This window comes from Phyllostomus hastatus, unplaced genomic scaffold, assembly GCF_019186645.2.
Source record: "Phyllostomus hastatus isolate PE091 unplaced genomic scaffold, TTU_PhHast_1.1 phas_scaffold_501, whole genome shotgun sequence".
Lineage (NCBI taxonomy): Eukaryota > Metazoa > Chordata > Mammalia > Chiroptera > Phyllostomidae > Phyllostomus > Phyllostomus hastatus.
In genome coordinates, this window is record NW_025334033.1 from 27,477,843 (window position 1) to 27,496,467 (window position 18,625).

At 38.1% G+C, this 18,625-nt stretch overlaps 1 protein-coding gene across 1 annotated transcript in view; it reads left to right on the forward strand.

Moving 5' to 3' along the window:
- The window catches only part of USP3 (ubiquitin specific peptidase 3), a 90,047-nt gene that overhangs the window by 16,883 nt on the left and 54,539 nt on the right, over positions 1-18,625 (forward strand). Inside the window, exon 2 of the mRNA XM_045822717.1 lies at positions 15,183-15,243. Coding sequence (XP_045678673.1) covers positions 15,183-15,243 — 61 coding nt within the window. The remainder of the gene's footprint in view (positions 1-15,182; positions 15,244-18,625) is intronic.

Consider the following 18,625-nt stretch of genomic DNA (forward strand, 5'->3'; position numbering starts at 1 on the left):
CTCCAAAGAACTCTCCTGTGAGGCTGGTAGTTTTCTTCTGCCACCACAACCCCCACAGATTTTTACAGCCAGAGATTTTGAGGCTTTCTTTTCCCCCACTGGAACCCTGAGTTGTGTGGTCTGTCTCACTTCCCAGTTGTTCCCAGTTTATCTGCATGCAAATGCGGGACCACCTGGTCCTCTAGCTACCACCTTGCTGCACATCCTCTCTGCCCTGGTTGCCCATCTCTGCCCCTCCTACCAGTCTGGATGAATGTTTCTTCTTTAACTCCTTGGTTATGGGACTTGCATACAGTTCGATTTTCTGGCAGTTCTGGTTGTTTTTTGTTTTTAAATTCATTGTTGTTCTTCTTTTGGTTGTGCAAGGAGGCAAAATGTATTTACCTATGCCTCCATCTTGGCCAGAAGCCGAGGACTTATTTTTTTCAACAAGCACAGAATTTTGGCCAAAATCAGGACATTTAATTCTGATATAATAGTATTAGTTAATGCACATTTCATATTCAGTTTTCTCTAGTAGTCCAAATTATATGTTTTTTTTTTTATGTAGTGTCCTTTATAGTTGTTTCACTTTTCTGTTCCTCCTTTCACCTCCTCCGGATCTAATCCAGGATCATGCATTTCATTTTATTGTCATAACTCTTTTTTTTTTAAGATTTTATTTATTTATTTTTAGAGAGGGAAGGGAGAGAGAGAGAGAGGGAGAGAGAGAGAGAGAGAGAGAGAACGAAAGAGAGAGAGAGAAAAAGAAACATCAATGTGCGGTTGCTGGGGGTTATGGCCTGCAACCCAGGAATGTACCCTGGCTGGGAATCGAACCTGGGACACTTTAGTTCCCAGCCCGCGCTCAATCCACTGAGCTACCCCAGCCAGGGCTTTTATTGTCATAACTCTTGAGACTCCTTTAATCTGGAATGGTTCCTTAGCTTTTGCCTTTCACGCTTTGATATTTTTGAAAAATATAAGTCAATGAATTTATAGAGTATTCCTCAATTTTAGGTTTTCTAATGTTTCCTCATGGTAAGATTCAGGTTATACATTATTTTAGTAGGAATACTACAAAAGTATTTCAGGGAATACATCAAGAAGTATTTGATGTTGGTTTGTCTCATTTTTGGTGACATTAACTTTGATTATTTTAAAATTGAATTTATTGGGGTGACATTGGTTAGTAAAATTATATCGGTTTCAAGTATACAATTCTGTCATACATCTTATGTATATGGTACTAGGTGTTCACCACCCTGGGTCAAGTCTCCTTCCATCACCATCTCTCCCCTCCACATGCCCTCTTCCACTCCCCCGACTCCACTTCCCCTCTGGTAACCACCATGCGCTGTTGTCTATGAGTTTTTTTTTTCTTAATCCATTCACCTTTGAACTTTGATTATTTTATTAAGGTAATATTTCCAAGTAACTTGCCACTGTAAAGTTACTATTTTTCTCTTTGTTATTAATAAGTAATTTTGTGGGAGACACTTTGAGATTTACACACACACACACACACACACACACACGGTCTGTCTAGAAGGTATCCAGCCATGTACTGTAAAAAATAAACACATTTGTTGAAGAAGATACGAGATACAAGAAATAGCCTTTAGAGGACAGTGATGCCTCAGTCCCTTTCAAAGTAGGCACCTGGGGACCTCACACAGTTCTCCCGATCACCATCATCTGCCCTGTCATAATTTCCTGAATCTCATCGATGGTCTGGAATCTCTTGTCTTTCAAAGGTAATTTTAGTTGTGGCAAAAGCCAGAAGTCACAGGGCACTGAATCTCGACTGTAGTGGGGCTGAGTCACCTGGGTGATTTGATGTTTTGCCAAAAAGCTGCATGGGACATGATGCTTGAGTGGGTACATTGTAGAGATGAAGCTGACAATCACCAGTTGTCCACAGCTGAAAGGCCTTCTGAATCATTGGAATAGTTTCTGTAGAGGAACGTTCAAGCTTAATGCAAAATTTGATGCAGATTCATTGCTCTACTTGCTCAGTCATTTTGAATATGACAGCCACACAGTACTCATGCTCACTCAGCAGCATCTATCATTCCCACTGACTAGTACAGTGAAGTCGTCGTTGTTCATGCATGCACATTCCAGTCCACTCTCCTTGGTTGCTAGGTTACGTTGATGTTGCACAAACCATTCTTGTTATATTAACAATGGCTGGACTTTTTCTGGTCAGACCACACACACACACACACACACACACACACACACACACACACACACGGTGGGACAAAGCTCGGTTAACAGTTGCTCATATGGAAAAAATACAGTAATTAATGAACAGTAATACCAGAATAAACTGTTTCATGTACTCACAACTGTAAACCTACTTTTACCCCCCCATATGTATGTATATGTATGTATGCGTATATATATACATGTGTACACACACACACACATCTCCTGTTCCTCACCAAACTTTCATCCAAATTTATCATGCATTGATGGTTCTTGACTGAATCAGTTATTATTAGGATGGTTGTAAGATGTTGATCCTCTAACTTGTATTTCTTCTAAACATATTAGTTGGTATTTTATAGGGAAGAGTTTTCCTTTCTCCCGTACTTGTTTATTTACTCATTTATTTTATTAGTATGGACTCAGATTTTAATTTTATTCTTTGCTATTTTGTTATTTTTTATTTTGAGGTTCAGATTGTCTTAGATTTGGCTAGCGGGGAACCCCTAGAGCCATAATTTTGACATGTCCTGATTGTTCTTTGAGCTCTTTCTTAGTTTCTGGCACAGGAAGATGCCCCAGGCTCATCTTGTACTCAGCCTGTCCCAGCCTTGCTTGCAATCAGCCATTTCTCCAAGTGGCCCTTGTTCCTTTTAGTTGGAAATAATGTTTATAAACTAAAATCTCTCAGCAGATAAGAGCTAAGAAGTATAAATAAAAACATGTCTATACCTCTGTGTGTGTATAAAACCAATAGTTTATATTGATGCCTGTAATTCCAGTTCAACCCACAGATCTCGTCTTGCTGCTTTCCTTGTTTGTCATACCCTTCTCCAACATTGAGGATCTGGTTCCCATTATACCCAACATATGTACTCATTTGTTCAATGCCATAATCAGAGAAAGTAGTTCCAGAACTGCTAACCCATACTATTGCAAAGAAAACCCTTTATAACCAAAGTTTAATATTTCTTTAAAGGTCTTTTTGTAAGTATGTACTGACAGTATCTAAAGTGTTAAGTTCAAAGTTTTTGGGTTATTTTCCCTCCTCCTTTTAATACACTTATATTATTTATCTGACATACAGTGAAGTTCATTTGTTTGTGTTTGATTCCCATTTTAGATTTTTTCACCTCATCCTTTCTGATTTTAATTTACATTTTGAGTACGTAAAACATTAGCATGGTTCCATAAGTTAAAACTATACCTGTAAGTGTTACTTCCCTTCCTTCCACTCATTCCCACTCATGCCTTGTAGACAACCAATTATTCTGATTTATCCTTCTAGCATTTCTTTTTGTAAAAAAAAAAAGCAGATATAGGGGTCTTTCTTATTTTCTCCTACAAAAGGTAGCAAACTGAATGTACTCTTTTGGACTTTGCTTCTTTCACTTAATAGTATATCCTGGATAGTACTCTGTGTTTGTAGAAATGTTCCTTATTGTTATTTTTAGTAGTTTCTCAGTTCCTCCATTTGTGGATGTGTCACAGTGAGTTCATCCATTCTCCTGTGTCTGGGCATGTAGGTTGAATCCAATATATTATAGTTGCAAATCATGATACAGCTAATAGCCTTGTATAAGTATATTTTTGTATTTTGAGTGTCTTCAGGGAGGATGAAAAGTTTTAACTTTTTAATTGTGTGATCAGTAATATGTAAGTGATTTTATAAGAATACTTCAAGATCTTTGTCTGCCTACTCCCGTCTTCCCATTACTGTGACCTTAAAAATGTACTCAAGGCCTTTGAAGTGAAATACTTTATTGCAATTACTTTTCTGTCTGGGAAACGGTGAAATCAGAGACCTGGAAGTGGCTGTGGAAACGTTTTTAGTCAGCAGTAGCTAATCATATGCTCTGGATCCAGGTTCATTTTAAGCAGTCGGCTGTCGCTTGTACATATTCATCAGTACTGTTTTACCACCTGTGTACTCAGATCCACCTATTTTTGGTACTTATCTCCTTAATTTAATTCATTTTTGGCTCCTCCATGGCATACTGTTGACTGGCTGCACCCCCCACCCCAGGGGTTATGGAACAGCAGTAGAGCAGACAGTATCCATACATAGGATAGAAATAAAGATTTGGCATCCATTTTCTCTTCTAGGTCTCAGAGCATTAGGGAGTGTTGTAAACTGCAGATCCTCAGAGGAAAGGCATCTTAGATTCCCAGATAATGCTGCTGGCCCTCTCAGGTGGTTGATGATTTCCAGTCTTTTGTTCCAGCAATCTGGCACAGGAGTAGAAGGGAGACTTCCTCCTGTATTGCTAGGTAACCATGTAAAAGGTTGGAGAGCATGGCTTGCCATCAGAGGGGCTGTGAATGGATTACATATGGGTTGAGATAATGATCCCTCAGCCTACGGGTGGTTAGAGTCTCCAGCAGATCACTTCTAGCCCTGAGAAGCCTCTTCAGTTTATGTGCATATGCCATGCAGATGTTATTTTCTGGGCATGTCCTAACATGCGGAAGGTTGAGAAAGTAGGCTAGAGCATAGTTCCAACATGAGTCTCTGAGGACATTGCCCCTTCGAGAGGAGCAGGTAATAAGGTAGATAAAGGAGTGAATTATTTAGAGTAGAAGTTTAAACCTTAAAAATAAGCCAATTACCACATTTTAAATTGAGTATGATTTGAAATCATTTCCTTATTTACTTCTTTGCTAAAACAAAAGTTAGAAATTAAGAAATATTTTTAAATGGCTTGGCTTGTAACTCCATTGTATTGGATATTGGAATACCTAAATTATATTTAGATTGATCAGACTGGTGAATCATGATTTAATCTCTGTTCTGAATATCTCTGAGTTTGGTATGTTTCAGTATGGTTTGCCACTTAAAGTGCTTCTGTACTTAAATGTATCTAAATCTTCTTGTATATCTCAGAATGTGTAAAATTCATTTTCTAAAATTCATATGCTTCCTAAGGTATGTATTATACATTGCATGTATAAAATTGGATGATTCTGATATTAAGGTGGCTATGGTAGTTACATCAGTTTTGAAATAAGCTTATTAAGATGAGTCTTTTATCTTATTCATTTGATGTTTTAAATATACTTTAATTTTAGGTCAGATATAGGAGAAGTTTCTGAGGGATTTTTGGTGACTTTAATGTGACTTTTATATTTGGAATTTTTCTGTGATAAGAAATTGCCTGCTTTAATTTCTTTTAATTGGTATAAACTAAGGGGAAAATTCTGAAATTTACTAGTCATTATAAATGTGGACATTTGTTACCTGTGTTGTATATAATAGCAGTCACCAGAATTAACCTCTGGTAGCCATTTCATTTTTTAAAATACATTTTCATGGGAAAGGCCCTGCCAATCACTGGGTGCTTTCTATTTGTTAAGCCCTTTGCTGTGCACTTTATTTTGTTTGTCTCACGAAACCCTTACCATCACCAGGTGAGTAGAGGTGTTGTTTGTCCTATTTTACAGATGAGGAAGTAGGCTCTGGAACAACTGCCTTTGGTCATAAAATAGAAGAGTGGGAAAGCTAGAAGGCAAACTCACACTGTTGGTTCTGAAGCTCATGCTTGCTTGCTTCACGGTATCACATGCCCTCTAACATTTTTTTAAAAAAATCTTCACTGGAGGACACGCTTTTATTGATTTAAAAAGAAAGGAGGGAGGGATGGAGAGATAGGGAGGAGAAAGAAGGAAGAGGGAGGGTGGGAGGGAGAGAAGGAGAGAGACAGAGAGACAGAGAAAGAGAGAGATGTGAGAGAGAAACACTGATTGGTTGCCTCCTGTACATGCACCAGCCTGGAATCCAACCCGCAGCCTTGGTATATGCCCAGACTGGGGATTGAACACACATAGTCTTTTGGTGTATGGGACAACACCCCAATCAACTGAGCCACCCAGCCAGGGCAGTTTGGTACATTTTTATATTAAAGAAGGAAGGAGATCTTGTGGCAGGGTTGGAGGTGAAGGGCAAGTGATCAAGGCCTCTGCCTGATTCAATCAAAATGATGTGGAGCAGAGTTCTGGTCACTGTGCCCCTTGCCTACCTCCTCCTCCTGGGTCTCTGGGCCACAGTTTGCTGGGAGCTTTAAGAGAAAGGTGTATTTCCTCAGAAATCTTGGGATTCTGGTTAGGATATGGACTCTTGATCCCAGCTTCAAAGGCCTGTCTGGGGTCAGCCATTGCTGGGTGTGATGGGGATCGAGTCAGGCTGGCTGAGGAGTGTGTCAGAACTCTTAGGGTAAAAACAGAATTGGAAGCAGAGATGGAGTAAGATGTTCTCAGCTTTTTATTCAGAGTCAGTTTTTCATATCCAACCTTCAATAATATCTAAGATTTCCCAGAATGATTCTTAACATAATCCAGAGAGGCCAAAGGAACGGAAGATAAGGCCTTGTAGCTTTTAATGAAGAGGAAAGGAATTCATGATAGTGTCAATGACACCTTCTTAAGGATTTTATCCGGAATTTGGGGTTGCTGTAGGACGAGTGTTTTTGAGATTTCAAGGGTCATTTTTATAATGTAGGGCAACGTTAGGAGTGATGTTTGTACTCAAGAAAAAATTAGGTTATCGTATGGTAGTGCTGGCACATCTGGGTTTGAGTTATTAAAATATTGATGAGATAGAAAAGAAGCAGTCCAAAGAATGATTGCAGCCTAGCTGACAACAGACTGCTATGACTTTTACACTTGGTGCTTCTGTTGCGGAGGGGAAAGGTACAGTCTTTAAACAGTTTTGATTCCTTTGGGGGTAGAATTTCTTGAAGATTCCCATCCTCACTTCTAAATAAGTGTCAATCATTCCACTGAGGAGTTTGGTAAGGGTGAGTAATTAATGCTGTATCACTGATCTCCCTCCTACAGGTGCTGCTCTAGTTATCTGTTGCTGCATAAGTAACTATCCTACATCTTAGTGGCTTAAAACAACCATTATATTTTGCTTATGATTCTCTGGGTCAGGAATTCAGGAAGAATTTGGCTAGTGTTGCATCAGCTGGAGCATCTGGGGCTGGAGCATCCTTGTCCAAGATGGCTTCTTAATTCACGTGTCTGGAGCCTCTGTGCTCCACGGTCTCTGTCTCTGTCTCTCTCTCCCTTTTCCAGTCTCCCCGACCCTCACAAATGGTGTCATATTCTCCAAGGTCTCTCCACAAGGTTTGGGCTTCTCGCAGTTCGTTGGTCTCAGGGTGATCAGACTCCTTACGTGGTGGCTGGCTTCCAGGCAACTGACAGGAAGCTGTCAGTTCTTAAGGTCTAGACCTGCAAATTGATGCAGAGCCACTTCTGCCATTCAGTTGGTCAGGGCAGTTACAGACCCTGCCCGGATACAAGGAACGGGGACATGGACTTGCCTCTCAATGAGAAGAGTGTCAAAGAACTTGTGGCCATCTTTAATTTATCAGAGGACCATTAAACAGAAAGAAAATGGTTATGGGAAATACTGAACTGTGACTTTACCAGAAAACAATTTACTTATCTACTGATTCAGGAAAATTGATTGCTAGTCTTGAATAAGAATGGGACTGAGGCAAGAGGGAGCTGCCAGAAGGAGGAAGGTGGAAAAGATTGTCATTGGGGCAAAGTGGAAAGGCAGCCGAGATAAGCTTTGCTTTATAATTGCCTTGGCTGTGAATTCTTAGTTCCACGATCTTGGCCTGGAGTCCAAAATTCCACTTTCGACCACTTTGATTTTGGTGCTCATGCTGGGTCTCTTCCTCCTATATTATTTAAACCTCTGCTTAGTCTCCCAAGCTCTGAATTGGATCATCCTTTGGCCCTGGCCACTTTCTCTTGGTTTTTCAGAGAAATCTCCTATTCCCCTGTTCCCTGGGAACCTACTGCCCACTCCCAGCAGTAAGTGGGTGAGGGGGAAGGAGGGCGGGGCAACAGACAATGATCTTGGCTGCACTCAGGAAGCTTTGGCACCTTTGGCAGTTGCTTAGTGTAGCTGGATTTCTTCTTTTCTGACTGCATTAAGGCCCTATTCCTGCTCTGTTTATGAGACTTCACCAACTTCTTCCACCAGTCATTTCAGAGGATTCAAGTTGAAGATAGGAGAGACTTCAGAACTTTTAGCATATGGTTCAAAGAACATTTATGGTATAAAGAAGATTATATGCCTTGCTCTTAAACATGTATCTAAAATATGTATCAGTTGGAGGGTATATGGGTTAGTTCTGGAATATATTTTCACTTATATGTACTGGAATATTTAGAATTCTTCTGGTCATACTGCCATATCCTCAATTTCAAGAAGAATAAACACTTTTACTATTGATATTCTTATGGCATGATTGTGCGTATCTGTGTGTTCTGAAATACAGCTACAATAATTTTGTTTTCATTGATCAAATTTTTACAAACCCACAGAGTTGTAAACTTGGATTTTGGTTTAACTTACCACTCATGCTTAATTTAATGTAAGCTCCTTTCATTAAAACTCCTTTAATACCAGTATCTTTAAATTCAAGGCATTTAACATTTATTATTATTATAAAAGAAGTAGTACTTCCTGAAAAAATTCAAAGTGCAGTTGAAAATAGAGTCATGTGCCTCTAAATCCTCCATCCCCTTGTTTATATGTAACTGTTCATAGTTGCTATATACCCTCCCAGAGTTTTTTAAAAAAACATTTTATTTATTTACTTTTAGAGGGGATGGGAGTGAGAAAGAGAGAGAGAGAAACATGCAAGAGATACATCGATTGGTTGCCTCTCACACACCCCGAGCTGCGGACCTGGCCTGCAACCCAGCCATGTGCCCTGGCTGGGAATCAAACCAGTGACATTTTGATTCACAGGCCAGTGCTCAAGCCACTGAGTCACACCAGCCAGGGCTCTCCCAGGCTTTTAAAAATTTATATGACGATGTATAATATATACACAGAAACACAGGGAATGGAGTCTTTTAAAAACTAAAATGACTTCCTCTTCTGGACTTACTCTTTTGCAGGAGTCCATGACTTCAGACACTGTAAGTTTGAGTTCCAGTTCCATCACTAACTTAGCAAGTTACATAACTTCTCATTGCCTCATAAGCACACCAAGTAATAGTATGCACCTCACTGGATTATAGAAGATTAAGTGAAGTAATATTCATAAAGTGGTTGCACTAGTACTTGGCATATACTATGTACTAGATAGATATTAACTAGATAAAAATGAATTTAATAAAAATTCTATGTATTCTTTCTCATGGGTTACTGATGTTTTTTAGAGTGTGGCACTTGAAAATCCTGCACACTATTTTAGCGGCATGTTTGCCTGTGATAGTTTTGCGCAGTGACTCCATGCCCTTCCCACCCCACGCTGCAGTGAGCTGCTGTTAGTGCTGGGCAGTGTGGCGGGAATGCGTTTGCCTCTCAGGAGTGGTGGGAGGCAGGGGGAAAAACTGAAAACCATCGGTTTCAGCAATTATAGTGCACTAGGTGGAAAGTGGAGTTGAAAGAACATTATCTATAGGGGAAGATGTCATGATTAGTCTAACTTTTGCCTTATGTTCTTGGAATAATTTTATAATTAGAAGAGACATACTTATCACCAAGTCTTCATTTTACAATGAAGAAATAGACCCAGAGGAGTAGTGATGTTCTCAGTACTATAGCTAGTAATGGAGGAGCCAGGACTAGAATCCTGGTCATCAGATCCTCACCTTTTGAATTCTTCAGAAGGTAAAGGGCCTCTCTCCCAGTTGCAGCAACTGTTGAATAATGGATGCACTATAAATGGCTTGCCCGTTAGTGCTGTGAGCTCGAACTGTTTTGTGTATAGAGACAGTAACTGTGTTGTTTTGTAAGCATCAGTGCTTGATGTTTTATGAAAACTTTTTAGAATTCCAGGAGAATTGTTGATTGTCCTTGAATATCAAATGTGTTCCATATTATTAGGTTCTGTGAAGTAAATACAAGGATATTGAAGGTCAGTGGTTATGTAGAAAGAATGTTGTATTTGGTGTGGATGCCGTTTTGTCTGACGAACCAACTCCTTGTCTCCTGAACACAGCCTGAAAACATTCCTGTGTAAATAGGCCCCTTCAAGCACAGAACCCCCTAGTTTCTGCCCTTCTTTATCTCTTGATAAAGGAGGCCTCAATTTCCTTTCCCAGGTCTAGGAGAGAGGAAAAACCACTTTGGTCTGTAGATCACTTGGATGTCTTCTGTTTGCCTCTGTGCCCCATCAAGTCTCACATCCTGTTTCCCAGGGGGCTTAAAGTTTTGGGGGAGCTTTAAGAAGAAGACCAGGATGCGAGCAGGTTTTAAAGGCATGGGCTCCTCCACCCCTCTCCCCTGCCCAGCATATGTTCACAGCTTCTACCTTGAGAATGGCCCTAGCTCAGAAGAGGATCAAGATTCTCTACTTCCCCTGCTGCCAACTCTCAGAGCTTCTGGCTGAGGTGAGAACTGGGTCCGAGGAAGGTTCTGCAGCCACGGCTGAGGGAGAACAGCAGAGGGAGCCTACCCAGTACCAGCCTTCAGGCTGAGATGCCCAGAGACTGAGAGAAGAGATGCTGAATTTGGGGTTGGAAGAATCGAAGCACATGAGAGAGATTGCTTGAGGACAGTATAACTGTAACTAAATATTATACTCTGAGTGAAAGAAGATAACACTCCATTTATGAGATCCAGTGACCCTGCTGTGGCCAAGTGTAATAGTGTGAGAAATACACTGCATAGTTTCTTTGCCTTGACATGACCTTGAAGGGTAATTAGGTATAATAAAAAGAGCCCTTATAAATTCTCAGATGTACCTTTTTGAACTTCTGTGACTTTATATCCATTTTACTCTCTTTCTCTCAAGTACCAGCATTTAAGATGTAAAAAATAAAAAACTTCATTTTAATATTTTTATGTTGTGCTGAATAGATAGTATATTTATAGTTTAAAAATATTTTAGTGAATATGATTTTATTCTATATATATTTATAAAAATTTTAGTTATTTTATGGCTTATTTAGAGTTTCATAAGAGTCCAGAAGCCTGTAATACTGTTCCATGGGAAATGGGTTCATTCTATAGATAAACTTTTGAACTTATCTGTCTATAAATTGAAACTATCTTTTAAAATATTTCCTGGTAAGGTGATGAAAAGAAATGACTTTAAATTATTTGTATATTTTATTCATACCTGTTCTATTCATAATAATTAAAAATTTGTTTAATGTAAAGCCAATATTTTTCATTCCATTTTATAATTTTCTTGGGTACATTAAAGGTTCTTAATCTGGATAAGGCATGTATAGACAGAGTGAATACCCAAAGCAATGTGATAAATGGCTCTAGAATGCCCCATCATATCCTGCTCTCTCTATCAGTAGCTTCCTAGTCTTCAGATGTTTTTCCAGTGTGCAAGTATTAATCTTCAGAGAGTACTGTCCTTTAAATAGCCAAGACCAACTGTCCTGTCATACACTGCCTGCACTCTCTTATTGTAAATATTTATGATGGGAAAAATTGGGTATCTTGATTCAGAATGTGATGTCTTTTTGAGATTTATTAAAAGGTACAGTCACTTGCCTCCCCTTTTTTTGCAATTCAGTATTCCCTTTTATTGTCTCTCCTCATGCCTGTCTTAAGTACCTATTTATTTATTTATTTATTTATCTACTTATTTATCGTATTGAGCTATGATTCACATAAGATAAAATTAACTTTTTAAAAGTGACCAATTCAGTGATTCTTTAGTAAATCTACAACCACCACCTCTATCTAGTTTCAAGATGTTTTTTATTTTTTAAGATTTTATTTGTTTATTTTTAGAGAGAGGGGAAGGGAAGGAGAAAGAGAAGGAGAGAAATGTCAATGTGTGGTTGCCTCTCATGTGCCCCCATCTGGGGACCTGTCCCACAGTCCAGGCATGTGCCCTGACTGGGAATCGAACTGGTGACCCTTTGGTTTGCAGGCCCATGCTCAATCCACTGAGCTATACCAGCCAGAGCTCAACACTTTTTCATCACCTCAAAATAAGCTCCATACTGATTAGCAGTTACTCCCCATTCCTTCCTCCCTCAGCCTTAGGATACCTTTTTTAAAACTTGAAAATTTTTAAAATTAATAAAACTTTATGAGATAGTTTAGATAGTATAAGGCTAGATTTAGAATACACTGTTCTAAATTCAATAACATGAAGAACTGTATTCAATATACTGATAGTGGAATAATTAGATTATAAAATGTTACGTACTGTGTATATATTTACAGCAATGGGGATAGGGAAGGAACACTCAGTAGGAAACACAACAAAGTAATAGTGATTTTGCTGTAGATTTTTTCCTTCATTTAAAATAAGAAAAAAAATCTTTCATATGAAAGAAAAGCTGTAGCTAGTTAAAAATTTGGGCCTGAACTTACTATTATAACAATTATTTCAGGATAATATGAAACTTCAACAGCTTTTCCCCAGATTGAGTTTCAGTGTGTGTTACTATTTACTGAGAGAAAAAAGAAAGATTTGCTGTAGGAAAAAACTATAATATTTGTAGTTTTTCAATTCTCCAAATTATATGAGACCATGAATACCTGTTTAATGAAGTAGGTTATTTTCTCATTTATTTCTTTTAAGAGTAAACTTTTTAGGTCTTTCCAAACTATAAAAACATCATCTTCTTGTCGATATAAATCAAGTACCACAGGGGTGTACAAATGAAAAGCCCACAGTCTCCCCTCACAAATAGTTTTCTCACTTACCTGCCTAAAATAATTGTTAGCCATGTGGCAGATACTTTTTTTAGCCTTTCTGTCATGTAGTTCACATAAATATACAACAAAATTGGACCTGAGTCTAAAACTCGAGTGCCTGTAGGACGGCCCTGGCAGTTAATGTAAATGTGTGAGTGCACTAGAGAAAGGTAGGGCCGAGGCTGCCTGGAAGGGGGTTTTACTGCTCAGAGCTTTAATACTCAAAAATAGTTAGAGCCCTGTGCTGGCCAGATAGGCAGGGTCCCTCGGTCAGTGTAGCACTGTGCTCTTTTGTTCTTCCTTGCCCACTCCACCCTCCCAGGCCAATATGGAATGACCGTATGTCATGTATTTATTTAATTCATTATTAGGGGAACAGCAAGATGGTAAAGCTGATTCCAAGAGCATTTGAGGAATTGAGTGTATGTAGACTGAAGAAAGAACATTGAAGTAAATTACTAAACTAGCTACAAAATTGGTTAATGCCCTGCAAGGTAGTAAAACCTTTTGATTCTGCTGCACAGAAATGATCTCTACCAAGTAAAAATCTACAAATTGACCTTCACTTGAGTCCTAATCAATAGTAAACAGTGGGTCAAACAGGTGCTATAATGAAAAATCTTTGGGAGGACCTACTAAAAATGTTTCATTAATCATTTAGAATGGAAGGGCAGATACAGTGCTTCCCAGATAAGGTCAAGTTAAAGGAGTTCATCATCACTAAGCCCTTATTATATGAAATATTAAAGGGACTTATCTAAGAAAAAGAAGATCAAGAATATGAACTGTAAAATGACAACAAACTCACAACTACCAACAAATGACCCTTAAAAAGAAACAACCAAGAAAATGAACTAAGCAAACAACTAGAACAGGAACAGAATCACAGAAATGGAGATCACCTGGAGGGTTACCAGTGGGGACGGTGGGGGGAGAATAGGGGAAAAGTACAGGGAATAAGAAGCATAAGTGGTAGGCACAAAATTGACAGGGAGAGGTTAGAAATAGTATGGGATATGTAGAAGCCAAAGAAGTTATATGTATGATCCATGGACATGAACTAAGGGTGGGTTGAATACTAGTGGGAGGTGGGGTACTGGGTGATGGGGAATAAAGGGAAAAAATGGAACAACTGTAGTAGCATAATCAATAAAATATATTAAAATATTTTATTACACATTCAAAGGGTTTACAGTTCTTGATTCACCTGATTCCCAGTTTTGGTTAATTTTTCTTAACAGTGAGAAAGGCCTGTTGTAACATGATAAGGCAAGAGCAATAAAGTAGGGACTGGATTTTGGAAGAGCTTGGTATCTTAAACTAAGAAATTTCAACTATTTTGCAATAGATGTTCATTGAGCATATATTATGTGCTAGACAGAGGACGTACTATAATCCTGAGTGTGTGCTGTGCTGTACTGCCCCTCCCATGCCACTAGGAGGATAACTAGTGGCTCCCAAGGGGTTGTATCTGGGAGTCATCTCGAAGCTGCTTTTCTCAAAATACACATCCTTTGTCCCTTTTTCCTCCACCTCAAAGTAGGTATCTCTGCCTAAGTAGAACATAGGTATTTTGAAAAAGCTTTCCAGGTGATTTTTATATCCCTTCCCTCCCTTTTGAAAATCATTGTTATGTTTATTGGGCTTTTAAAAAAGTTGAATAATTAAACAGCAAGCAAAATTATAACTAATGTTTGATTAATTGTAATTAATGTTAAAGGGGTATGAAAGAGGATTCATACCCCTTTTTGCCTGTTCCACCCCATAATACTTAAACTTAAAACTTAATGTTCTGATTACACTCTCAGCAAGAAATAAATGCAGTTGTATAACTTAGAATTACATTTTGTGCCACTGAGACATTAATTTGGGAAGAATTGGGCTTAGTGTCTCTAATTGTATCCTTAAGTTATGCCTCTCACTGAATAAGCTGAGAGTTGTCATTTATAATAGTATATGATCTGCATGGCAGAGACATGTGATTAAATATTAGACTTAAAATGTTTTTAGTGAGAAAAGAGACTGTCAACTTGTCGGAGACTGGTGAGAGGAATAAATAATAAAGGAAAAGAGTGAATATGTGTTTAACTTGTAATTAAACTACTTGAGTCAAGTCAACAGTTAAAATAAGCAGCTGTTGTATGTGCATTTAAATTCTTTTCAGTCTGACTGTACTCGGGCCGCCATTCCGTGGAGGTGCTCTCACAAAGCAGGGGTTTGTGCTTTCAGTTACCCAAGCGGCCATGGATTTTATAACTTAATCGCAGGGTATGATATTCCAGATTAGGGGAGAAATTGGGAATTAACCCGATACAATTGGTATATTGTGTGTTTTTCTTTTTGTTAGTGTGCCGGTCCAACAAAAGCCCCTGGGTCTGTTTGACTTGTTCGAGCGTCCACTGTGGAAGGTAGGTGACATCCTTACTACTTCTCTTCTCTCCGTCCATTTTTCAATTTGCCTTTAAGCTTTATGTTAAAGGTTTATTGATTTGAATGTACTTAGCACCATTGCTCAGTTGTAGCGTGTCACTGTAGGGCATCCTGTTCCCGTGGAATCTGTTTTTGTCAGTAGTACAACTAAGGAGAATCTGGGGGGCGGGGGCAGCCTTCGTTCTGGTGCTCAGAAGAGTTCATCTGATGATCGAGGTAATCTACGCCTAGTAGTATTTGACTGAAATGATGAGATATGGGAACTTTGAAATATTTAAATAAAAGCTTACTGTGTGTTTTTAAACCTTTGATTAGGGTAAATTTAAACATACACAAAAGTAGAGAGATAGTATAATCGAACCCCATATTTTCATCACCCAGCTTCAACAATAATCAGTACACGGCCAGTCTTGTTTTACCTATTACCTACTCTGTCTCCACCTTTACTAACTTTTGATTCAGATCCCCAAGTATTACGTCATCTTCTGAAGACAAAGTAAAACACTAAAATATTTACAGGTAAAGGAATTCCTTTGAAAATGCCCTCACTGTGAAGTTCATAATTAATTGCTAAGATGTACCAAATGTTTCATTGTTCCATGAAGACACTTTTGCTTTCCAGGAATTTAACTTCCCATCCCTACCCCAACCCCATCCCTGTTCAAGCCTGAGCATTTCCTCCCAGTTCTTGGCTTTGAAACCATGTTACTGAAATACTTTAGTAACTCCATTCTTTTGACAGAAACTCAAATAAATATCAGCCTGTGTGTTCATTTAGCCTGACAGTAGCAAATTTATATCTATTGCTTTTTTAGTTTAGAAAATCCACTTTGAATTTGCTTCAGAGTTAATAGCTTAGCAGCAGGGGTTGGGAGATGACACTAAGTCCCACAAGCTGAAATCCGTACCATATTCATCAGGACTGTTTCCTCGTTGTTGCTTTTAAACCCTCATTGCATGAAGAGAGTGTCTTTGTTCAGTTGACTTTTGATTTTCCACATTTTGAACTCTGGAATTGAATTTTTTTTTCCATGTACACTTAAGAGTACCTTTGGAAAATGTTAACTGAATATCTTTCTTAATTCTGGCTGTTGTGGTTTTGAAATCTCTAGGATTTGGGGAACCTGAAAATACTTTATACAGATAACATTTTTTTAAAAAAAGAAGAAAAGTAGAAGCACTTAAATTCTTCACTTGAAGAGACAGATTCCTCTCCTAGATTTTGAGAGGTGAGAATTATAATGCAATAAAATTTATATAGTGCTGTGTTCCAGTTGTCTCATAGTGCTCTACAACCTAAATCTTGAAGGTCATATGCCAACAGAAAGACCTGATGAACTCAAAAATTGGAGAGATTAATGTTTTTGAAGGCAAGCGGCAATTCTTTAATCAGGGTTTGGAGAAATAAATGGAAATTTTTCTAGACTATGCAGGTAGTCTGTTTCCAGTTGCAAGCAATCTTAAATTTAGATATTTGACACAGTTTCAGAAAAAATATCATTAAGCAGATTGAACAGATAATAGGAGTAGTCTGCCTTCGGATCTTCATTTCACATAGCTGATTGGTTAATTTTCTTTTCTTATGTAATCTTGGGTGTTGATTGCCAAGGATTCTGATTTTTTAGTAATTTTAGACCACTTGTCTGTAGAGAAGTCTTAAGTTGAATATTCTTTCAACTAGGAAACAGTTTATTAGTAGCATATTTGAGTTATATATTCTATTGGTCTTCATAATAATATCATCCCATTTAAGTTATTTATAAAATATTTGTGATAGTTGTTAGAAAAGTGTGATATATATCAACACTTTTTTCTTTTTAGACCAAATTGTCTAGTTAAAATACAAAACTAGATGAGGAAAATATTTATTTTTGTGTTAGCCATTTTTATATAAAACTGTTAACTTCTGACTGATGAATTCGAGTATTAGCCATAATATTGCTAACCCTAATACAGGCAGTAATGCACGTCTTACTTTATCACTGACCTTTACAATAACCATTTAAACATCTAGTATGCTTGGAGACTACAGTGTAGTGACTAGGTTAACTTTGTGTACTGTGTACACATAATCAGTTTTCAAAGACTTGAAAGTAGTAACGCCTTTATGTTGTTCAGTGTTGCTTTTTCTTTGATCCCAGCGGCACACCGCATTATAAATATTACCGTTCCTTTTCATGGCACAGAATAAGTACATACAAAGCATAGGGGGTTGAGTTGGTTAGTTACTAAACCTATACTATACTTTGGGGTTTGCCTTTTTAATTAAACGTTGGGTGTTTCTTGACCTCTGCAGTGTCATCTTGAAGTATGTGCTTAATACAGCCACTTACTAAGCAATTAAGCTGTACGGATTCTGAATAAAAGTGGTTAAGCATATAAAGTATAATACAAACAAAAGAATTGCTAATATTCATTTATTCATATACAGACTATCATGTATTCTGAGTCATGGATTATTTAATTTAATCACCTAACAGTTTATGAGATACGAGTACTATTATCTACATTTTACAATGAAAAACGTAAGTATAAAGATGTTAAGTGACCGACCCAAGCTTACGTGGCCAGCATGTGGCAGAGCCTACCTTTGAACCCAGGCCGTCTAGTTTTTGACCATTAACCATTATTTCGTTTTAAAATTCATTCACCTTTTTGGACAGAGGACCTATGTTTACACAAGTGTTAGTTATGTTTTACTTCAATGAAAAAACGGAAAACAATGTAATCCCATTCTGAGTTAAAGTCAGTGGTGCCTCTGTCCCTTCCCACTTTGGGGGGTACAGAGGCTGGGCTTGACGTGGACCCTCCCTGCTTACCACAGCTGTCTCTCTTTCTCCGAGGTAAGTGTTGCTCCTGGTACAGTTAAGGTGCCTTGTGACAGGAATGTCACCTTAACTCTCAGAGCATGTTTATTTTGGTACCATTTAACCAACATTTGCTTTGACTGTTTAGAGTTTTCAAGTTAGCATTGCCTTATATGAATTGGCTGCTTTTTAGGAACTGGGGGGTTTTGTTTTATAAGGGTCTTTACAGTTGTGGTTAGTTACAACATTGTACAGTATGTGGGTGAAAAGTGGATGAATTTGGGTGCATACTATGTGCATGTGATTACTTATTTCAAAATGTTTCATTCTGTTTTCTGTAATACAACGATTTGTTAAGTCTGAGTTGGAAAGTGTCACAAAATTTTTATGACTATAGTCAACCTTTGATTATCTTGTCCATGTAGAGAAGTAACAGTTTATATAAGTCTAAGATGATTTGTGTTTTGTTTAGATTGTTTCTAAACAAATGTGTTTCCATATGAGTGGAATTGATTGTTCAGGTGTTCAAATAAAAGATCTGGAGCCATATTGA